The sequence below is a fragment of the Podarcis vaucheri genome (genome assembly GCF_965113315.1).
Source record: "Podarcis vaucheri genome assembly, chromosome: 1".
NCBI lineage: Eukaryota > Metazoa > Chordata > Lepidosauria > Squamata > Lacertidae > Podarcis > Podarcis vaucheri.
Genome location: NC_138759.1, coordinates 11,105,781 through 11,119,535, shown reverse-complemented (window position 1 = coordinate 11,119,535; position 13,755 = coordinate 11,105,781). Strand labels below are relative to the sequence as shown.

General features: G+C 45.2%; 1 protein-coding gene across 1 annotated transcript in view; it reads right to left on the bottom strand.

The window, feature by feature from the left end:
* The window catches only part of SYNE2 (spectrin repeat containing nuclear envelope protein 2), a 233,618-nt gene that overhangs the window by 154,448 nt on the left and 65,415 nt on the right, over positions 1-13,755 (bottom strand). Inside the window, exons 33-39 of the mRNA XM_082236352.1 lie at positions 12,874-12,975; positions 11,450-11,650; positions 9,906-10,077; positions 9,003-9,115; positions 5,711-5,913; positions 2,892-3,011; positions 1,350-1,638 (exon numbers count right to left, since the gene is read on the bottom strand). Coding sequence (XP_082092478.1) covers positions 1,350-1,638; positions 2,892-3,011; positions 5,711-5,913; positions 9,003-9,115; positions 9,906-10,077; positions 11,450-11,650; positions 12,874-12,975 — 1,200 coding nt within the window. The remainder of the gene's footprint in view (positions 1-1,349; positions 1,639-2,891; positions 3,012-5,710; positions 5,914-9,002; positions 9,116-9,905; positions 10,078-11,449; positions 11,651-12,873; positions 12,976-13,755) is intronic.

Below are 13,755 nucleotides of genomic sequence, written 5' to 3'. Positions count from 1 at the left end.
TAAAATATTAAAGCATTCTTTGGAATGCTGGTGCTACTGCTAAGCTAAAGTATTTGGCCCATTTTTTTTTTTAGTGTTTTGGGTGGGTAGGAAGAATAAAAGGTAAAGGTAAAGGTACCCCTGCCCGAGCGGGCCAGTCTTGACAGACTCTGGGGTTTGTGCGCCCATCTCACTCAAGAGGCCGGGGGCCAGCGCTGTCCGGAGACACTTCCGGGTCACGTGGCCAGCGTGACAAAGCTGCATCTGGCGAGCCAGCGCAGCACACGGAACGCCATTTACCTTCCCGCTGGTAAGCGGTACCTATTTATCTACTTGCACCCGGGGGTGCTTTCGAACTGCTAGGTTGGCAGGCACTGGGACCGAGCAGCGGGAGCGCACCCCGCCGCGGGGATTCGAACTGCCGACCTTTCGATCGGCAAGCCCTAGGCGCTGAGGCTTTTACCCACAGCGCCACCCGCGTACCCCCAACCAAAAACTGGACTAATCTTCAGGGGATGGGTGCAACCAAAGAACTTTTGGGCGATGGGGTGGGTGGGTGTTTCCATTCTAAAAACAAAAATGCCGGAGGGGACTTTGCTGCCCTCAGCAGACTTACAGTATTCCCTTTGTAATTATGGGCAGGATGTCCTACAGGAATTATGTTAACTACGTCAGTTCGCGAATGCTACAATTCTCAGAGTGATTTAGTAGTACAGTGGTACCTCGGGTTAAGAACTTAATTCGTTCTGGAGGTCTGTTCTTAACCTGAAACTGTTCTTAACCTGAGGTACCACTTTAGCTAATGGGGCCTCCCGCTGCCGCACAATTTTTGTTCTCGCCCTGAAGCAAAGTTCTTAACCCGAGGTACTATTTCTGGGTTAGCCGAGTCTGTAACCTGAAGCGTCTGTAACCCGAGGTACCACTGTAAGTCCCTTTCCCCAGGGAACTCTGAGAATTGTGGTTCTGTGCAGGGAACAGGGGTCTCCTAACAACTCTTTACCACCCTTAGTAAACTACAGTTCCCAGAATTCTTTGTGGAGGGGGGAAATGCATGACTCTTTAAAGTGTTATGATAACTGCTTAAAATGTATAGTGCAGATGGGGCCGAAATCAGAAAGAAGGCTCAATAAAGGCCAGGTATAATTGAAACCCCGCAAAAGCCTTATGAAACCAAGACAGGATGAATGCTCAAATAAACACATTGTCCAGAGGATCCCTGTGTGCCATAGCGCTGCAATTCTACCCCATGATGCTACTGTGTCAATTCACAAATGCAGACTCCAGATTAGAGTCATCTGAGCTGACAGTGAGCAAAGAGGTTCAAGGGGAAGAGCATCACATCACACCATGTGAGTTGTCTCTTTTAGTACCTTTATTTTCTCCAGGCTTTCTTCCAGCGGTGCCTTGGATTCCTTAGAGCTTAGGCCTAAGATTGTGTCTTTCAGCCTTTGCACCCAGCGGATCATACTCTGGGCAAGTTCTTCAAAATTATTTTCCTCTGCAGAAAGGACCTGGGAAACGTCAAGGCTTTTACAGACACAGGTGAGCAGCGCCTTGTACCTGTCGACAAGCTGAGGTGTTACCAGCACCACTTCCTCCTTAGATAAACCAGAGAGCCTCAAAGAACTTGCCAGCCAAGCAAGAGAATCAAATGACTCTCTGGGAGAGGAAAGAAAAAAACACACACAAAAACAGATTATTTTCTTTTGCAACGTAAGGGACCATAGGTCAGAGGTAAGGCTCGTATTCTGCATGCACTACTGCAATGCGCTCTACGTGGGGCCACCTTTGGAGGTGACCCGGAAACTACAACTAATCCAGAATGCGGCAGATAGACTGGTGACTGGGAGCGGGCACCAAGACCATATAACACCGGTCTTGAAAGACCTACACTGACTCCCAGTGCGTTTCCGAGCACAATTCAAAGTATTGGTGCTGACCTTTAAAGCCCTAAACGGCCTTGGTCCAGTATACCTGAAGGAGCGTCTCCACCCCCATCATTCTGCCCGGACACTGAGGTCCAGCTCTGAGGGCCTTCTGGTGGTTCCCTCGCTGCGAGAAGCCAAGTTACAGGGAACCAGGCAGAGGGCCTTCTCAGTAGTGGCACCCACCATGTGGAACGCCCTCCCACCAGATGTCAAAGAGAAAAATAACTACCAAACTTTTAGAAGACATCTGAAGGCAGCCCTGTTTAGGGAAGCTTTTAATGTTTAATAGGTTATTGTATTTTAGTGTTTTGTTGGAAGCCGCCCAGAGTGGCTGGGGAAACCCAGCCAGATGGGCGGGGTATAAATAATAAATTATTATTATTATTATTATTATTATTATTATTATTATTATTATTATTATTAATTTGGTTCAATTGTTGGTAGCTCTTGTTAAACATTTAACTCATTCAATAAACTTATTCAATGAGGGGTTTGGTGTGATTCGGGGTATATTTATCAAAAATAATTTATTCTTGGTGCTTTAAAAAACATTTTAAAATAATTGCTTCGGCTTATTCATTATGTCGTCTTTACAACTGCAGCTTCAGCCACACCCACATTTACTCTTTTTTTAAAAAAAATATTTATCAAGTTTAGGGGCTTTTTTGTCATTTTTCTGGTTTGTTTGTTTTTAATTACACCCCTCTCCCAGATTTCCGGAACATTTTGCCAATTTGGCTGCCCAAATCCCGGTCTTGTCCAGGAGAATCCGGACGTATGGCAGCCCTAACTTTGGTATATTGCCCCTGGAGCATTTACCATGGGGCAATGTGGCCCTCGAGACTCAAAAGTGCTAGCTGCCACCGTACCAGATGTCTACCGATATCAATCAGAATCAACAGCGGGCAATTTCATATGATCTGTTTATCCTGTATAACTGGCCAAAGCAGTGAACAAATATTTAAAAACCTAAAGGCAGGATACCTCTGTTTTAGAAGAATTTGATAAAAATGCTCCAGCCTCGGCTTCTCTACTTGATTCTCTTGCCATTTCTTTTCCTGAAGGCTTAGCCATTCCTCTAAGCTACGGAACAGATATTCAAGTCTGGGGGGAAAAACATGTAAGGAAATAAATACAAGGATTACGGTACATGAGAATAATTATACAACTATTTAAGGCAAATGCTGTGAAAGGGTCTTGCTCCCAGTACCAGCTTTTAAGGCACCAAGTCCAGACCACTTCATTTGTCTAGATCTTTAATGGTGCATCTGGTTTCTGCTCTTCGACTATTGCTTTTCACAGTTATAGTTTTCACGTTGCATTGCTTACAAAAGAGAGGGCAAAGCAGGATTGATTGTGGGTGATTTCACAGAATCATGGAATTTGTAGAGCTGGAAGAGACCAGGTCCAACCCCCCGCAATACAGGAATATTTTGCCCAACGTGGGGCTCAAACCTATGACCCTGAGATCCAGAGTCTCATGCTCTACCGACTGATTTGACATAAGATTGGCAAAGATTGCTGGCCCTTAATTGCTTAACAACAACAGCAACCACTCCCTCCCCCCTTTCTTCTTCCCAAACCTTATTCTGTATACAACACTAATTACATGTCTCACATTACAGTCATACCTTGGTTGTCAAACGCCTTGGTACTTAGATGGTTTGGCTCCCCTGGCCAAAGTATTGGGAAATTTTGGAACAAGATGGAGATAAATTGAAATTACAGAGTCATGAGAAACTGAAACCTATAGTACGAGATTGGCTCCATTATTATCAAATAATGGAGATTTACAAACAAGACAGGAAAATTGGCTTCCAGGTGGAAAAATCAAAATTAGAGACTGAACTGTTAGAACCCAATACTAAGAATTTGTCAAGAATGTATAATCTGCTGCTGAAATGGAATACTCAAGATGAAACAGTTAAATCAGCTATGATTAAGTGGGCACAGGACATTGGTCATAACATCATGTCTGCTGACTGGGAATGGTTATGGAACACTGGTATTAAATTTACGGCATGTAATGCCTTAAAGGAAAACATTATGAAAATGGTTTACAGGTGGTACATGACCCCAGTCAAGCTAGCAAAAATTTACCATTTGCCTGATAACAGGTGTTGGAAATGTAAAGAAACTGAAGGCACTTTCTATCATCTTTGGTGGACATGCCCGAAGATTAAGGCTTTCTGGGAAATGATATATAATGAAATGAAAAAGGTACTTAAATGTACTTTCCCCAAGAAACCAGAGGCCTTTCTCTTGGGCATTGTCGGCCAATTGGTGTCAAAGAAAGATAGAAATTTCTTTATGTATGCTACAACAGCAGCGAGAATACTTATCGCAAAGTATTGGAAGACACAAGATCTACCCACCCTGGAAGAATGGCAGATGAAGGTGATAGACTATATGGGATTGGCAGAAATGACTGGCAGAATCCGAGAGACGGCGGAAGAAGAATGGAAGAAATTTAAAATCTATCTTAAGGACTACTATAAACTTGATGAATGTTAGAATGTCGAGGTTTTTAGAAAGAAAGGGTTACAGTGATATAAGATCAGATTAAAGAAAAGATTAACATGACAGAGGTTGGAAAGAAATATTTAGAAGTTGTTAAAAAACTATGGACATTGGGATGCAGAAAGGGGAGGTATGGGGAAGTCCGAGAAAAGAGGTTTATGAAAAAATTGTTATGAAACTATACGTGTTTGTATGTCTTTTTATGTGTGTGTTTGTTTAAAAAAAAAACTTTGTAAAACTAATAAAAATTTTATAAAAAATAAATAAATAGACGGTTTGGCTCCCAAATGCCACAAACCCGGAAGTGAGTGTTCCGGTTTGCAGACTTTTTTGGAAGCCGAAAGTCTGACGCAACTTCCAATTGAGTGCAGGAAGCTCCTGCAGCCAATCGGAAGCCTCACCTTTGTTTTCGAACTGTTCCGGGAGTCGAACGGACTCCCAGAACGGATTAAGTTCGACAACCAAGGTACCACTGTATACGTAACTGATATATATAAAAGACTTTGCAACCTGAGAAAAGAGACGCTGCACAAATTTTTGTAAACCAAGAAAATCTTTAAAAACCGCAACAGCAAAATGAATTGATTCCTAAAGTTATACGGCTGAGGTGGATGAAGAAAGTTTGTGGGTTTTTCAGTAGAGGTACTCAAAATCCTTTAATTCAGAGTGGTGGATCTTGGGATTCTAGCCAAAACAAACAAATCCCAAAGTTACTCCCCGAAAGCTGGAACCTGACCTTTCCTGGCTTGTATCTCCTTCTCTGTGCGCACACACCCACATTTGTGGGTTTCTGTTGTTGCTGCCGTTTATTGTTATAATATTGTATGGGTAACCTTGAAGACAAGGGATGCGGGTGGCGCTGTGGGTTAAACCACAGAGCCTAGGGCTTGCTGATCAGAAGGTCGCCAGTTCGAATCCCTGCGCTGGGGTGAGCTCCTGTTGCTCGGTCCCCGCTCCTGCCAACCTAGCAGTTTGAAAGCACGTCAAAGTGCAAGTAGATAAATAGGTACCACTCCGATAGGAAGGTAAACGGCGTTTCCGTGTGCTGCTCTGGTTTGCCACATGATTTGGAAGCTGTACGCCGGCTCCTTCAGCCAATAAAGCGAGATGAGTGCCGCAACCCGAGTCGGTCACAACTGGACCTAATGGTCAGGGGTCCCTTTACCTTTAACCTTGAAGACAACGTAATCTCAAGGTAGGATAGAAACGTCTCGAATAAATACATAAAAGGGCTGTTGGTGGTCCTTAAAATAAGCTGGGCCTAGTGCACTTGGCCTTCTTACCTAGCAAACTGCTGCAAAGTGACGTGGAGCTCCTTCTCTCTTCCCTGACACCTGCCGATCACGCTCTGTAGTTCTGCTTCTTGGCCCTTCATCCATCTGCTCATGTGACTGACGTCCACTTCGGGGAAATAGCTCTCCACCTGGCTCAAGAGTGTTTTCACCTCCTGGAAAGCACTGCCTTTCCCTTCAAAGGTTAGGAAGGTCTGGACAAAAATAAACATAAACACAAAACACAATATATGTGTGTACTTGTGTGTGTGTAAAATGCTAAAATCTGTTGGCTGCTGCAGTCGTTTAGCAGGATACAAATCCCTACCCTCTGTGCCATCCAGAGGGAAATGTGAGAAGCCAAATTCAGCTGGTGCAGAATTCAGTGTCCAGGTTGCTCACCGGGGTAAGACGGTTTGAGTGCCGCACATCGATCATGGCCCAACTGCCCTGGCTGCCAATTAGTTCCTAGGCCCAACTCAAAGTGCTGGTTCGGACCTATAAAGCCTTAAACAGTTCAGGACCACAATACCTCTCTCCATATGAACGGACTCGGACCCTGCGGTCATCATCAGAGGTCCTTCTTCATGTGTCATCTCCATGAGAGGTCTGGATTGTGGCAACACGAGTATGGGCCTTTGTGGCAGTGGTTCCGTGTATGGAATGCCCTACCCAGGGAGGTTTGGCTGGCCCTATTATTATTATTATTATTAGTACAGTGGTACCTCTGGTTGCGAACGGGATCCATTCCAGAGGCCCATTCGCAACCTGAAAAGAACACATGCGCGGGACATTATTTTGCGCGTCTGCGCATACGGCGAAACCCAGAAGTAACCCTTTCTGGTACTTCCGGGATGCAACCTGAAAACGCGCAACCTGAAGCAAACATAACATGAGGGATGACTGTAGTAGTTTGTATATGAACCACCCTTCATTCATAGATCTCAGGGCAGTTCACAACATAAAATTACAATCTAAAAACCACAAAATACATAATAAAATTACAAACAATAGCAAACCAATAGACCCACAACACATTTATGCTCTATACGTGGGGCTACCTTTGAAGGTGACCCGGAAACGACAACTAATCCAGAATGCGGCAGCTAGATTGGTGACTGGGAGTGGCCGCCGAGACCATATAACACCGGTCTTGAAACTGGCTCCCAGTACGTTTCCGAGCACAATTCAAAGTATTGGTGCTGACCTTTAAAGCCCTAAACGGCCTTGGTCCAGTATACCTGAAGGAGTGTCTCCACCTCCATCATTCAGCCCGGACACTGAGGTCCAGCGCCGAGGGCCTTCTGGCAGTTCCCTCGCTGCGAGAAGCCAAGTTACAGAGAACCAGGCAGAGAGCCAGTGTGGTGTAGTGGTTAAGAGCGGCAGTCACGTAATCTGGGGAACCGGGTTCGTGTCTCCGCTCCTCCACATGCAGCTGCTGGGTGACCTTGGGCCAGTCACACTTCTGTGAAGTCTCTCAGCCCCACTCACCTCACAGAGTGTTTGTTGTGGGGGAGGAAGGGAAAGGAGAATGTTAGCCGCTTTGAGACTCCTGAAGGGGAGTGAAAGGCGGGATATCAAATCCAAACTCTTCTTCTTCTTCTTCTTCTCAGTAGTGGCACCTGCCCTGTGGAACGCCCTCCCACCAGATGTCAAAGAGAAAAATAACTACCAGACTTTTAGAAGACATCTGAAGGCAGCCCTGTTCAGGGAAGCTTTTAATGTTTAATAGGTTATTGTATTTTAGTGTTCTGTTGGAAGCCACCCAGAGTGGCTGGGGAAACCCAGCCAGATGGGCGGGGTATTATTATTATTAATAATAATAATAATAATAATAATAATAATAATAATAATTTAAAAGGGCATCCAATGTCAATCAGCCCAAGGCATGGTTGAAGAGAAATGTTTTCGCCTGGTGCCTTAATGTGTACAATTAAGTTGCCAGTTGAGCCTCCCCAGGAATAACACCTCCAACAGATGTTGCATTGCAGCTTCCCTAAGTCCTGACCATTGGTCTTTCTGGCTGCAGCTGATGGGAACTGGAGTACAGCTGGATCCCCACTCCTGCACTATGGGCTGGCTCACACATTCATGTTTATCACTCTCTGACTGTAGCAACAAAGGATGATTTGTAAATGGACCCCGAAGACTAAACAACCTGGAGAAGCATTTCCACCACCACCCAAAATCAAGCCAAGGCTTTTTTTGACCAGGACTAAATTCTCACAGTCAACGTGGGCCGGAGTTACACTGCATGTATACTCATACCAAACTTGCTGTCAGAGTGAGGACCGTTGCGTAGCCAAAGCAGCACCACCCACCCATAAGACAGAGGGTGTGGCAGATGAGCTACTACAGCTGGCAGACAACCTTTAAGGCAGAGCTTTCCAAACTGCGTGTCACGGCACGTTAGTGTGTCAGCTGCAGCGTGTAAGTGTGTCATGTGATCTTCTCTCTGCGCTCTTCCGGGGGCTGCAAAGGGGTTAGTTTAAACCTCCGGTTTGTTGGTAAAACTGAATGACTGCATTGCGAAATGATGGACGTCTAAAAAGCATGTTACCAACGTGAAAAGTTTGGAAAGCTCTGCTTTAAGAGGAGGCAGCCCTAAGGGGAAAGAGGAATCGCCAACAAAGCTCAAAAAGGACTAAAACAGGATTCTGTCCAACTGCAGGGGGCGGCGGGGGGGGGGGAGGAAAATCAGTATAGGATAATATCACACACACACGTCAGAAAAATTAAGGCGAGGGGCACAGTAGCCCAATGAGAATGATTATGCTCAGTGTTTTTGAGTTTCTCAGGGAAGGGGGACAGAAAAATGAGGGAGAAAGATCAAAAGGAATATCATGAAAAAAGGGCATGGTTGTTGGGACACTGAACAGAAGCAGCCCATATGACAATATTTTGTTGCAAGTTCCACTTGTTAGAGTAAATGTGTGTCTGAAAAGCTAGATTAAATCTACGTGTTCAATTGCCCTCTCTCCCTCTGTAGTGAAAAACTGGTGCATTGTGGCTATACAGTCATACCTCGGGTTACAGACGCTTCAGGTTGCGTTTTTTCGGGTTACGGACTGCCGAAACCCAGAAGTACCGGAACGGGTTACGTCCGGGTTTCGATGGTCGCGCATGAACAGAAGCACCGAATCATAACCCGCCATGCGCAGATGCGCCGCTGCGGGTTGCGAATGTGCACCCCGCACGGATCATGTTCGCAACCCGAGCGTCCACTGTATATAGGTGCCCCCATGCCATTTGGAGGAACACTGAACTACTGGATGCAACACCAAGTCCAAGCCTCGTGCCTTACCGCCAACCGCTGAATTTTCTCTTCCAATATCTCTTTTGTTTCTGAGGGATCAAAACATTCCTTCAGATTTAGCCGGGTACTACTGAACCAGTCACAGAAATCCTGGCAATGGTCTGCAGAAAGAAATATATATATATATTAAAAGTGAGATGGTGGACATCCTAGAAGATTAGAAGGGAGAAAGAGAAGGGATGTGTAAACAAAGGCCACAGTGCTGCCTTAGTTGAAAGGAAGTACAACACTATGGCTGCTGTGTTAGGCTCTGCCATTTCTAGGCCTTCTCAAGCATTCAATCTAGGGAACTTCAGACATTCAAACAAACCACACTTTGTGTGATGGTTGAACCCAGCCAGTGTGTGAGTGGCTGATTAACGTAAATAAAGGATATCTTTCCTTAGGGGAAATAGGAAGCCTCAAACATATATTTTTTAGATGTCCTTTTTATGTTGAGATTCGTAGAGACACCATTGATCCTTTGCTGAAGACGCTCGCCGATCTTTCAGACAAGTCTAAACTTAATTCTCTCCTCTTAGGCAAAGATCATATGACGACCTGGCTGGTAGCCAGATTCTGCGCCCAGATTTGTAAGCACAGATCATCCTCTAGAATAAAATAGCTTACTAGGGAAATGCTGAAGTTGCCCTTTGGGGCGCCTCAGGGTCAATTTTTTATGGTAGCCCAAATCTCAGTTCTACGGGTGTATGTATATATCTCAATTTTAACTCATGAGCTATTGCTGCAATCTGCTCCCATTGTATATTTTATCTTTATGAACACCGTTTTTATTGTGTTATGTTATGTGAGCTAGTCTTTGACCGTAATAAATTATCTATCTATCTAAGGATGTCTTTTTTTCTTTTTCTTTTTCAAGGGATCTCTAGAAGTAGTGCTTATTTTACTTACAGTTTAGGAGAGTCATAAAGTGATCCTGGAACATTTGCATCTTGGAATCAAATAGATCAGTGACGCTTTTGAGTTGTTTGTTTAATTCAACCACCTCGGGGTTCAAACAACTTGTCTCTTTTTCAAGCAACTTCACATGGTGTTTTTGCTGAAGAATCTTCTGGTGTATCTCCTAAATTAAAATACAGAAAGAAAACAATCCTTCTTTAAAAAAATGCTGATAGTATTCATAAGCTTCCTGTTAGCGTGTTTCAGAAAGCATTGATCAGTAGGCAGCCCCAACGACCTATCAAAAATGGCCCATGGGTGCTGGTGGCCAAATCCAGTTCCTTACCTCTGCTTTATGGAAATACACTGTGAAAGGATTGGGCCCTTGTTTCTTTCCTGCCCTTGTCCCCTCAAAACTGCCAGTTTCTGCCTCTTTCCCTGGGCACATATTTTCCTAACCACCCCAACTTTCTGGTGATCCGCCATTTTGTGGAATAATGTCATTCCAGCCATGGAGCCTTCAACATTTAAGGTCTCTTTCCCTTGAAGAGGAGAATGGTGGTATTCACATTCAGCCATCTAGCCCTAAATCAAGGAATCACGCAAGGGCTTTGATTTTGGAGGACAGTTCTGCCAGTGCCATGATAGCAAGCAGTAGTAGATGGGTTTTTGTTTTTCCATTTTCTTAGTGTTGTTGCTGCTATACCTCTGCGTTGGATTTTGCCATCACAAGCTGCTTTTGGCTAGGCAAGGCTTGGGAAAGTGTTCTAGAAATACTTTAAAATAAATAGCTAAACGGAATCCCTGTGCTCAGAAGTGCTAGGGACAAATAACAGAGAGTAGTCATCAAATTCACAAGAAGTAATAGCTCCACTTCTCTTCTGCACTAGTCCGAACTTGTGTGGAGTCCTGTGTCCAGTTCTGGGTGGCACTTTTAAGAAGGATTTCCCAGAAGGAAATGAAAACAGGTTCAGAGGAGGAGCAGCAAGGATGTTCGAGGGTATCCTAAGAAGAAAGGCTGAAGAAATTATGTTTAACGGAGAAACAGAGCAGGGGAGGAATATGACAGAAGTCTTTGAGTGTCTAAAGTGCTCTCACTAGGGATGTACAAATCTGTCAATTGGATTTATTTCAGTATTTTGTTTTCCAAGTCTTTTGTTCAGTTCCCCACATTTCCATATCAGTTTGCAATTTTTATTTTATTTTGTAAAGTCCTCATGAGAATTCATCAGCATTTGAGTGTGAATTTCTCCTTTTGGTACGCTATTTCGCCTAAAAATACATTTTTGCAAAACGCATTTTTCCTAATATAATGCAGGGAAAAGGAAGGGGAAGTTCTGCTGTGCAAGAAGAAGTCTGCCGCACAAGTGGAACAATAGTGTAAATATATCATCCTTTGGCCCTGCTCCCAAACCTGTTAAATCTGTGCCAGCCCTATAAATCCTTAGATTCCTTTGTTAGCATTAGAGAAGTTCTGAATACAGTTCGGAAGGCAGCCAGGTGTTAACCAAAGAAGAGTGAGAGACAGAGCAGGTGTTTGTGGGTTTTTAGAATACCTCCAATTTAGCAAAAATCCCCAAGGTGTTAGAAGGAGACAATGATCTGAGAAGCGATTCTGTCATTCCAATCTGCGTCTTGGCCAGGTCAAGATCTTCTTTCAGCTCTGCTGTGTTGCCATTGAGTTCAGTGGGTATTGACTGGTTCGGCAAGTGCTTTATTATTAGCTCCATTTTGTTCAAAAGAGATGATTTGATGACCTGAAAGAGGGAGGAAACAGAGGACTTGCATAAGAAGATAAAAAGAGCCCGGCTGGACCGTCTAGCCCAAGCATCGTCACAGCAACCGACCTGGTGCCTGCAGGAAACTCACACGCAGGACCTGAGCACAAGAGAAGAAGAAGAAGAAGAGTTTGGATTTGATATCCCGCCTTTCACTCCCCTTCAGGAGTCTCAAAGCGGCTAACAATCTCCTTTCCCTTCCTCCCCCACAACAAACACTCTGTGAGGTGAGTGGGGCTGAGAGACTTCACAGAAGTGTGACTGGCCCAAGGTCACCCAGCAGCTGCATGTGGAGGAGCGGAGACGCGAACCCGGTTCCCCAGATTACGTGACTACCGCTCTTAACCACTACACCACACTCTCCCCTCCTGTGGTTCCCAGCAATGGGCATTCAGAAACATTACTGCCTCCAACTGTGGAGGGGGAGCATAGCAAGCAGCCACTGGTAGCCTTACCCTCCATGAATCTGTATAATCCACTTGTAAAGCCAGCCAAGTTGGTGACCATTGCTGCCTCCAGTGGGAGGGAGTTCCGCAGGAGAACTACCGTACTTTTCGGTGTATAAGACGAGGTGGTTTTTTTACTGTAAAATAATGATCAAAATCGGGGGTCTTCTTATTCACGGATAGTGCAGGTGGGGGGGTGGGGATTGGTCACAGCCGCTAGCAGGAGCTTGTCAGTGACGATGTTGTGTGTGATTGGTGGCTGCGGCAAGGGCTGCTTTGGATTGGGTGCTGCTGCGGCGATTGGTTTTATGATTGGTGGCTGCGGCAAGGTCTGATTTGAATTTGCTCTTGCTCCTGCAATTGGGGGTGTGATTGCCAGCAAAAAGCTCGACTCTGGGCCATCTCCCCCCGCCCCCATTTTCTTAAACTGGAGTATCCAAAAATAGGGGGCGTCTTATACACAGTTGCGTGTTATACATGGAAAAATACAGTATGCACTGTGTGAAGGAGCAGAGAGAGAGAGAGAGAGAAGTTCTGATACACATGTAGGTGTCCTTTTGCCAAGGAGACAATTTCACTGGGTATATTTACTAGTGCTATTTTGCATTTCTTCATATGCACAGGTAGAAAAAGAAGGTTGCAATCGTTTCTCCCCTTCTCAACACCAATCCCCCTGGTGGCAGGCATCCTATCTATATCGATACATAACCTCCTGACGAATCGTGATCGCAACGATAGCCCCCCTCTCCCTTTCACCTGCAATTCAAGTGGGGTCTCGTAGCCATTGAGGAGATACTGAATTTCATCCACCTTTGCATCAAACTCCTCTAGATTCTTTTGTTGGGACTTCAAGCCAGCCTACAAAGAAAGAGGGCGAAATTGTCTCACGGGCCAAACAAGTTTTAACTTTCGTTCTGCAGGTTAGAAAGGAACGACCAAACGGATCGCTTATAAATCTTTCGAGACACTGAACGGATTTCCACTGGGCACGAAGTTGAAGAATCACAGATAAAAAGAGAACAAGCTAGAAAACGCGATCCTTAAAACATTGTTGGCATCCGTCTGTCACGAGAGACAACGGAGCGCATCTCTGAAGGTACAGCCAAACTGCTGGAGAATCACAGCGCCTGCTGTGGATGCAGAGACCAGGAACTTGTAACTGATGCCTCCCGTGTTGCTTTTGCTGTGCTGGCAGCACCAAAGTGACCTGCTCAGGGAGCAAGCCCGGGCCGTGTGCATGGAGTTCCTGGGCTGCCTGGATGACAAGACCCACCCCCTCTTGGCCTTGTGGTTCAAAGGAAAGCAGAACAACATGTTTGGCACCAGCTGGGCTGCAGGAGCTGCCGGAAGGAGGCGTACAGTGGTACCTCGGCCTACAAACAGTCCTGTTAACAAACTATTCGGGCAACAAACTCCGCAAAATCGGAAGCAGGTGTCCCAGTTAGCGAACTTTGCTCGGAAGCCGAACGGTGGAAGGGCACCGGTGGCGGGAGGCCTCAGAAGGGAAAGCGCGCCTCTGTTTAAGAACGCTTTGGTTTAAGAACGGACTTCTGGAACGAATTAAGTTCATAAACCGAGGTACCACTGTACAAGGTGCCAGCCAACCATCTTAGGGACTCCATTCTGGATTTGTGTAAG